This window comes from Pelmatolapia mariae, linkage group LG7 (genome assembly GCF_036321145.2).
Source record: "Pelmatolapia mariae isolate MD_Pm_ZW linkage group LG7, Pm_UMD_F_2, whole genome shotgun sequence".
Classification (NCBI taxonomy): Eukaryota; Metazoa; Chordata; class Actinopteri; order Cichliformes; family Cichlidae; genus Pelmatolapia; species Pelmatolapia mariae.
The window spans coordinates 61,828,569-61,838,678 of record NC_086233.1 but is presented as its reverse complement, the minus strand read 5'-3'; the positions used below and the strand labels follow the sequence as shown (position 1 = coordinate 61,838,678).

General features: G+C 37.8%; 1 protein-coding gene across 1 annotated transcript; it reads left to right on the top strand.

Moving 5' to 3' along the window:
- Positions 1-1,020: 1,020 nt before the first annotated feature.
- Positions 1,021-9,786, top strand: LOC134631860 (probable polypeptide N-acetylgalactosaminyltransferase 8). The gene is made up of 11 exons (XM_063480417.1): positions 1,021-1,207; positions 1,378-1,702; positions 1,864-2,030; positions 2,745-2,928; positions 5,184-5,381; positions 5,483-5,597; positions 5,987-6,172; positions 6,394-6,531; positions 6,662-6,754; positions 9,399-9,569; positions 9,667-9,786. The coding sequence occupies exons 1-11, from the start codon at positions 1,021-1,023 to the stop codon at positions 9,784-9,786; spliced, it is 1,884 nt and encodes a 627-aa protein (XP_063336487.1).
- Positions 9,787-10,110: the final 324 nt, after the last annotated feature.

Below are 10,110 nucleotides of genomic sequence, written 5' to 3'. Positions count from 1 at the left end.
CTATGTGTGTGGCTCTTTAATAAACAGCTAGCAAGCTTACAACATAGCAGTGTGTCGGGTCAATTTTTACAGTCACATAAAAACAAGATGTAGTAGACCTCACCTTTCTCTGGCCTTAAGTGTTCTTAATTGCTGATGGGAGTCAGCTGTACAAAAAAAGGTGGCACCTAGGGCAGGAGAGATGGCAGGACACACCCACACAAGGTCAATTTCAAAGGAGGCCCTGCTAGGGCTGTAACAGGTGGGAGCAAAATGCAGGCACAGTTCAAAAATAGGTGTGCCCTAAGAATTCACTGGTAGGTGGAATGTGTAACCTACGTCATGATTAAATCATGTCAACCGTGACAGCATTCTCTGTTGTTAAGCTTGGGTGTGTGTTTGCTTGTGCTGTGTATCCATTGATATAAAGGAGAAAGGGCCACAAAGGCAGTTTTGAAAACATTTGCATTTGGTCAAGGGTCACAGACCTTGATGCGTCATTTTAATAGTCATTTCTTCTGGAAGATGTCAGCAGATTATATTTATTTAAGTAGTGCTTTTTACACTGATGACAGACATGACATATGATCTTTGTAAGAAGGTTGATGCGAAATCTCAGTGCACGCTTTTGTGCCATCAGATGTGTCTCCTGCCACTGAACCACACGACACCTAAGAACACAACAGTTACATGTTACCTAAAAAATTAACAGTCAGTAACCAAAGATTACAACAAATGGATCCACACAACAGTTTTCATTTATTTGTCTATTTATTTACCAGAATTGAACATGTTACATCAGACTTCAGGCGTTTGATTACAGTGGCTGTGTAATGTGAGCGCAGACCAGGAACACCTGTGCCTTTAATGGGCGGGCAGGGATTCTAAAGACTCTGCTCATGTAGATTTAACCCAGGTGTTTTATACTATGCATAGTCAGTGCAAACCAGTCGATCCCGTCAGGTTAGTAACTGAGCTTGCTGTGTGTCCTCTGAGGTGTTGTTATTTTACTTGGCAGGTTGCTTTCTGTTAGTTAATACTATGAGGGGAGCATGGATAAAGCGGCTACTGTTCTTACTTTGGGCCACTGGGGTCATCCTATACTTGGGCATGTTTCTGAAGAATGGATACAGCAACAGAGTGGATACAAATAAAGACTTGGACATATCTCATGTGATGAAGAGATTTTTTGACCTCGAGACACAAATAAGCAATCTAAGTGAGTTGAGTGAGAGGTGAATATTTATTTTTTACATCATTATTAATCTTAATTACTGATCATAATTATCAATAACAATGGTAATAATAATAACAGGATTTACACCAAAAATGAAGTATATAAACCTATTTCGTTTCCTCAATGTCATTTGCTCATGTTTTTTATTGAAGACAATGCAGTCCGAAGTTTTGAGAAAAAGCAGGATGTCATGCAGCAAAAGTTGGAAGAGGACAGAGACAGACACAGAAAATCAGCAGAGGTCCAACAGCAAGCAGAGAAGCAGAAGCAAAATGATGCAAATATCCAACCCCAAAATGAGGCAGCCCAAATGAAAAAGTCTGAAAAACTGTTCCCTAACTCTGCCTTGTTCAAGACATGGGGGGAAGATCTCTCTGAGGATGGGCAAAGAGAGGCTCAGAGCCTGTATGAGAAGTATGGGTACAATGTTTTTCTGAGCGATCGCCTCCCTCTGGATCGACCTCTTCCAGATACCAGAGATCCTCGGTACAACTTTTATTTTCTGTGATTCAATCTTCGTATTCTACCTCATGTACATGCAAAGACAAAAACCCAAATAATTAAGTCCACCCAGTTCATTTCTTGCTTGATAATTGACTGATCAAATACAGTGGTATTTCATATCATTATCATTTTTTAATAAATAGATGTTTGAAAAAGAGTTACCCCAAGGACCTGCCAAGTCTCAGTGTGGTGCTCATCTACCTGGATGAAGCCCTGTCTGTTCTTAAAAGAGCCCTGCGCAGCATCATCGACCGCACTCCTAAAAACCTGCTGAAGGAGATAATAATGGTGGATGACAATAGTTCTAATGGTAAGTTGGTTATAAAAAATAAAGGACCTATTGTGCAAACACACACGAAAAAAGTTAATGTCCCATGTATATTATTGTGAATCAGGGCAGACTGATATAACACATGTTGTGTTAGTGTGGGAAAGAAATATTTGATCCCCTGCTGAGTTTGCTCACTTGCAAAGAGTTTCATTTTAATAGTAAGAGACAGAATATCAACCAAAGATCAAGAAATAACACATTACATAAACGTTATAAATTAATATGCACATCATTGAGTAAAATAAATCATGGCCATAATTCATCCTCCCACAGATTCACTGTGTGCCCATACTCCTGATGTCAACTCATTATGTGCATAAAGCTGTCCACTGAATCAGTTTCTTCCATTCCAACCTCTCTGCTACCATGTGCACGCCTCACATTCCATTTCTCTTCATGTCTTCCAGTTCAAGCTAATCATCAAATGCTGAGAGAAGTTTAAAATATACAGTTTAGCTCTAATCATTCGCAAACTAGTTACAAATAGCTAATTACTCAGTGAGCACTCTGATAAGTATGAAATAACCTTTAAAACAGCGGTTTAACAACTTCAGTTTTCCTGCCAAGACTGTGACAGGTCATGCCTGTTTCTAATCAGACCAGTTTTCTTGCTTGGTTGTTTTAGATTTATACCTGGTTTAAATCTCTATTTCCCATAACTATCAATCTTACTATTCCTTTTTTTTTAATAAGATCTGGATGCTGACCTTGACATGTATGTGAAGTTGCTTGAGCAGGAGAACCCTAATCTCCGTATTGTGAAAGTGAGGCACAGTGAGCAGAGAGGTCTCGCTTATGCCAGAGTATCCGGGTGGAGGGCTGCTACTGCTGACGTGGTGGCCATCCTGGATGCACACATTGAAGTCCATGAGATGTGGTAGGAACATGGCAAAGTTCATGCTTTCATTCACTTGTTTAGATGCTATACATCCTGTTATCAGGACATTTTTAAAACATTTTATCATGAGTTTAACAGATTGAGTATAGAACACATCTATAAATGATATTTCTGACATAAGTCATGTGTTTCCTAAATACAAACTGCCACCAGTGATTTAAGGCCATAGCTGTGTCACAGTTTCAGAATAAACTTGCTGAGATTAATATGTTTGCTTTCTTAAACACACATAAGCGTAACACACATTTGCAATCCCCATTAACACACTGAGCAGTGATCTCTGTACAAATACACTCTGGTCTATAACCACTGAGCAGCTTTACTGAGACAGTAAGCAATTTGTGCAGTGGCACTGAACCGGTGATGATAATGTGGGTGCTGCTTAGACAAAGAAAAACAATGAAAAACATGTGGCAAGCTTTTGCACAAGTTTAAAAGCTCTAATTTGAGCTTCTATTAACTCTTATCCCTACATTAATGAAAAGAGTTATTTTCACGTTTCCTTTTGACAATGGTTCTCTAAAGCAGCCAGATCCATGGCTCACCGCCATGACAAATGTTTATGAAGCAGACCCAAAAGCAGACAAGGGAGAGACGGAACTGAATCTTTAACAAAAAGCTGATGGCATGGGCTGATGACAAAATAGAAAAACAAGGACGATACTAAACTAACCTAAACTGGGAGACTAGGAAACTAACTATGAAAACAAATGACAAGAGACGAGAACATGAAACTGAACAGGAACACGCAAAACGTAACCGTGAAGTTGTCCAAACTTGAGCGTGAACCTGAGCAGCTGAAAACTAACCTGACGTGACTTGACATGAAGACAGCAGACGACCCGAATGAGGGAAGTGGAAACACCTGGGGAGGCACAGCTGACACAAATGATCATGACGCCACAGGGAAAAGTAAAACTAAACACAATGAACATGGAAACACCAGACATTTTTAAAAAAAGAAGCAAAGAAAAAAAAACAACTAATTAATCTCATGATTTTCTGTGATTAATCGCAATTAATCTCGAATTGATCAATAGCCTGGCTGCAATTACACTTTTTCAACTTTATATTTAAGCTTGTAACTGACATTTATGAAATATCATGAAGTAAATGCAGAATAAACACAAAGAATGTTAAATGCTTCAGTTCAAAGAGAATTTGAATAGTTTTCTTCAATTGTTTACCACAGGTTCAAAAAATGTATTTGAGCGAGAGGGGCTGCTATTGTGTGTGTGTATAGATAATAGCAAACACTGAAATACATTTTTTGCACACAGCAATGAATTTTGTTCACTCAAATTCAGCTTTTCTTCGCTCAAAATAAATTTCTCCTCAAAATGCAACGCTTGCACCTGCAAACTTTTTTTTTTTTTACGTGCGCTCAGAATAGTGGCACAAAAATAACGCCATAAAAGACTGCCCCACTCCAGTCAAACTCCGTGTAGCTACTTGGCTCGTTGAAGCTACCCGGGTGTTTGCTGGTCTAAAAAGTTCCCTCATCTCACTTTCCACCGTGCTGTGGGTAAAACTGGGTGCAGTTGAGCCCGTCCCATCTCGATCAAGTGACGAGGACAACGATGTGACCGTTTCAGGAGATGATAAAATATTTCTTAACACCCCGATAGCTTGCTGAAGAACTCGAGTTTCTTCTCCCCCCTCCATGCTGTCAGACACTTGAAAGTGACCCGCGCGTGCTTCTCAGCCAATCACAGCGGTACAGACACCCAGCCTTCCGTTTCCATTAAACTCCTTCCGTTTCCACTATACTCTTTCATTCACATACATTATTCTCTTGCATACATATATTTTCTTCAGACATGTATGCATTCTCTTCTTACATACATATATTATTTGTGAGATTAAATGCATATTGAATGCATGTAAATAAGAGCAAAATGTAGGAATGTATAAATGAAAATGCATGTATGTTAGAGTGAAAATTTGTAAATATGTACATTAAAATACATGTATAAGAGAGCACAATATTGCAATGTGTGTGTTAAATATGTGTAAACATGAGAATAAAAATATCTAAATATAAAAATTAAAATAAAACTATGTGAGAGTGAAAGTATATGTATGTGAAAGAAGAATATATGTATGTGAGAGTGAAAGAATGAATTTTGGCTTGTACGGCCCCTCATATTAACGCGTTAATTTTGACAGCACTAATTACTTGACAAACTATACTGTATAAAATTGTATGAACTATTTCTTTTGTCTTCATACAGGGCTGAACCCCTGCTGACACAGATTAAAAGTGACCGAACTGTGGTGGTTTCCCCGGTGTTTGATAAAATCAACTCTGATGATCTCGAAATTATCGAATACCCTCCCACCGCACACGGCTTTACCTGGGCTCTGTGGTGCATGTATGAGAGTTTTACACCCGAGTATTACAAACTTAATGACGGTTCACTGCCCGGGAAGTAAGTTCAAGTGAAATTAGTGTTTAACCAATATAACAGCATTATTAACTCTATTGTGATGATACAGTAGTTGTAAAATAATTTCTCTTCTTTGACTTTAGGAGTCCATCTGTCATGGGGATCCTGGTTGCTGATAGAAAGTTTCTGGGGGAAATTGGAGTCCTTGATGAAGGAATGAAAGTGTATGGTGGAGAAAATGTTGAGCTGGGAATTCGTGTGAGTAAACATCACATAGAGTAATAAAATTCTCTTTCACAGTAAAGCAAATATGAATGTTTATCTTCTGATTGAAAAAAATAATGATAATGGTGGGATGGAACTCCTGGATTTTGTGAAGTCTCTACAGGTGCTGTAATCCGTAGGCCATTTAATATGCCTATAAATAATCATACCATGGAAATTATATCTTATCACAAAATCTATAGCAGGGCTGGCTGCAGAGTTGTAATGGAGGCTGGTCCTGTCATTTCAAAGTAGATGAAACAGACCCTTAATGACAGGGTCATAAAGTTCATTTAATTTCTTGTTAAGTCTACAATCATATTTTACCCCTGCACATGAGTAGTGATTAATCATATTCTTTAAAGTGTATTTTCTTCATGTAGGTATGGACATGTGGAGGCAGTGTTGAAGTTGTTCCATGTTCCAAGATCGCCCACATCGAGAGGGCCCACAAGCCCTACATGCCTGACCTGGGTCCTGCCATGAAGAGAAATGCCCTCAGAGTTGCAGAGATCTGGATGGATGAATACAAGCACAACGTTAACCTGGCTTGGAACATCCCATTTGAGGTGTTTTGAGGCACTGACACAAACAGCAAATTATGTTTTCTCTAAAGGATATTTCATTCTCCTACTTACATAATGCAAAACTCAGTGGTTAACTAACAGCTTCATGAAGCTTTGAGTGCTCTTTGTGTTTTTAAAATCGACATTTAATGAAAATCGTTCTTCAGATTCTTCCTCAGTCACAATCTATGAATCGATTCACATCTTTTTCTTTGTTCCTGCAGAATCATGGAATTGACATAGGTGACATTTCAGAGAGGAAGAAACTCAGAGAAAGGCTGAACTGTAAATCTTTCAAATGGTACCTGGATAATGTGTATCCTAAGCTGGATCCCTGGGACGACCTACTTGCATATGGAGGAGTAAGCTGACTTTTCTCTGTTGCTTAGTATGTTTGGTACAGTCGAGTCCTGCGGGATGTGTGGGAATCTGTGTTTTCTCATGTTTTGCCTGTATCCATTTGTAATATGTATAATGTTCTCCTGATGACAGATGAAGAACCTTGATGCTGACATGTGCATAGACCAAGGTCCAGTACCAGGTCACACACCTGTTGCCTACATGTGCCACAACTTTGAACCTCAAGTAAGTGATTATAAATGGTGCATCACAGCTATGCAGATGACACACAAATATATATCACAATGTCACCAGGAGACCGAGGCCCTGTACAGGCTCTTGGTAAATGCATTGAGGAAATTAATGACTGGTTGTGCCACAATTTTCTCCAGCTAAACAAAAACAAAACTGAAGTAATAGTCTTTGGTGCCAAAGAAAAATGATTACAGGTCACCAGAGAACTTCAATCTATACACCTAAAAACCACAAACCAGGCGAGAAATTTGGGTGTAGTGATGGATGCAGACCTAAACTTAGAAAAACACATTAAGACAATAACAAAATCAGCTTACTGTCACCTCAAGAATATTTCAAGGATAAAAGATCTGATGTCTCAACAGGACCTGGAAAAACTAGTCCATGCATTCATCTTTAGCAGGCTTGATTACTGTAACAGCATCTTTACAGGTCTACCTAAAAAATCAGTCAGACAACTACAGCTCATTCAGAACTCTGCTGCTCGAGTCCTCACTAAGACCAAAAAAGTGGACCATATCAGTCCAGCTCTGAGGTCTTTACACTGGCTGCCTGTCCGTCAGAGGATAGACTTTAAAGTTCTGATGCTGGTCTATAAAGCTCTGAATGGTTTAGGACCAAAATACATCAGTGACCTCCTGACCCAGTATGAACCTTCCAGATCCCTCAGGTCATCTGGATCCGTTTTTTTTAATCAGTTCCCAGAGTCAGAACCAGACACGGAGAAGCTGCATTCAGCTTTTATGCTCCATATATCTGGAACAAACTCCCAGAAAGCCTCAGATCAGCTGAAACACTCAGTTTATTTAAATCCAGGTTGAAGACTCACCTGTTCTCAGCTGCTTTTGAATAAAGCACCAAATCCACACTTTTAAGCTTAAATTTCAAAACTTACATTTTAACTACTGATTTTATCTACTGTTTTTTTAATCAATTTTAAATCATGCTTTTTATTTGTTTTTGTTTTGTAATGTCTCTGTAAAGCACTTTGAATCACCTTGTTGTTGAATTGTGCTATATAAATAAACTTGCCTTGCCTATTTGTAAATTTGCAGTTTAATTCCAAGAAATCAACTGAGTGTGACTGCATGATTTGGATTTACTTAAAAACATCATTGCTTTTCATGTTGTACATTAATGAAAATTGTGAGTCTCTTGTAATTCTCTGTAAAGTTAAGGATCTCATAAACCAAACATCTCTGTATCATGCTATTATACTTCATTATATTACATGATATATTTTGTGGACGTGTGGGGAAACAACTGTAAAACAAACACATATCCAATATACATTCTGCAAAACAAAGCAATAAGGATCATAAATAAAACCACTTAAAGAGAACCACCAAATCCAATTTGTATTAAATTTAAAGATTTGTTGGACAATGTATAAAGCAGCAAACAAATCTTTGCCCCACAACATTCAGAACTTGTTCCAAATAATACAATACAATTTTATTTTTATAGCACGTTTAAAACCAGGAGGTACACCAAAGTGCTTAACAGTAAGGAATAACAGTAAATGATTACACTGAGCAGTAAGTCATTAAAACAAGGTAAAATAGAGAAACTAGAGAAACAAACAAAAGCATTAGTAAGTAGAGGTAGGGAGAGGTTATGATTATCCAGAGAAATGAGTAGCGATACAGCAATTAATGAGCAGTGAGAATTAGCGAGTTGGAAAAGCCAGGTTGAATAGGTAAGTTTTCAAGCGTGCTTTAAAGGATTGAATGGAGTCAGAGGCACGAATGGTGAAAGCAAAAGCACGATCACCCCTAGTCTCAAATAAGACCAAATGACCCACAACCTGAGAGGAGTTTGTCTAAAAACAATACAATGAATAAATAGAGGAAATGTTCCTTTCAGTGATTGAGCTGTCTCAACTTAAATGATTTAAGGTATTTGTCACATAAATATAACTTCATATAAAGTAATGTCCAAACACAACTTAATCAAAAAACAACAACAAAAAAAAAAAACAAATATAAAAGAGATTATTTTGGCAAGGCTCAGATTTAGTGGGTTGTTAGTCTCATGATGTTTAGCCTAAAAATCTAATTTAAATGCAGTTTGTTGTTTTGGATTGTGAGCTTAAATTGTTGTTTGTGTCAGACGTGTATATAGTGAAATATTGTGGTATAATATGTGAAACTGTGAACGCCGATTCGCAAATTATGGAACTCGTTTTTGAGCATAAACATGTTTTTTGGTCAGTTTACAAAGTTTTTCCTTTTTTTTATTGTAGCTATATTTACATGTTCAAAATAAGCCCATTGTGTTCTGTGTCCACACAAACACAAAGTTGCTTAAGTTGAAGTGCCAGTTTTTCTACACACTGGTGGAGATCCAAAAGCATCACAAAGGTACAAATGCAAGACAACAGAAAGGGACTTCCAGAGAGTGGTCTTTAAGTTTGCAGCCCTGCTGGAAGCAGTCCAAAGATGAATAGGCAAATATCCCTCAATGGGAGCAGAGTCAAATTGAGATCATGTGATTTATTATGTATGTTAACAAACAAAGGTACAGATGCTTATGATCATCCCATGTTGTCTGAAACAGTTGTCTGTGTCATTTGTTTGACGTTTTAAATCCTAATCACATTTTGACCTTTGTCTCTTTCATCTTTTTTTTTAAGTACACATATTATCGTGGAACGGGTGAGCTCTACATTGGTGGCATCAAGTCACATAAGTACAGTGACAATAAATGTTTAGCTGACATGGGCACAGAAGAAACTGAGCCTGGCCTGTACAACTGTAAAGAGGCTATGCAGAAAGGAATGGGGATATACTGGGACTTCACTCAGGTACTACATAATGAAGTTTTTTAAGTCATGTTTGTAAAACTCATGACACGTGGAACTGGTTTTAAATGAGTTTATCACACTTTGTTCTCTGTTCCAGGGCAAAGAACTGAAGAACAGACAGACAAAGAGGTGCCTGGAAATTAACAACCAGAAACTTCTAATACAGGAGTGTACAGGTCAAAGATGGCAAAGTCAACACATAGTCAAACGCTTTTAAAGTGTGTTTGAGTTCTGCTGATAGCCCAGTGTGTTACATCTGAATTAACTGAACTTTAAATGTATTTGTTGTTAGATGTGTGGGATTAAATGTATTTTCTTTTCAATATTATTCATGTGACTTTTTTGATAGTTTTTAAAACCAGGTTATTTAGAAGAAATACCCTAAACTTTTGTACAAAACAGTTTTAGTTTACAGTAGAACTGCAAACTTTGAGGCTTTCCCAATTTTTGAAACAAATGTCTAACTAGAGGTGACTTAAATGGCACTTCATTTGCATACAAAACCATCTGTCATTCAGCTTAAAAGCACACGTTGTGCAAC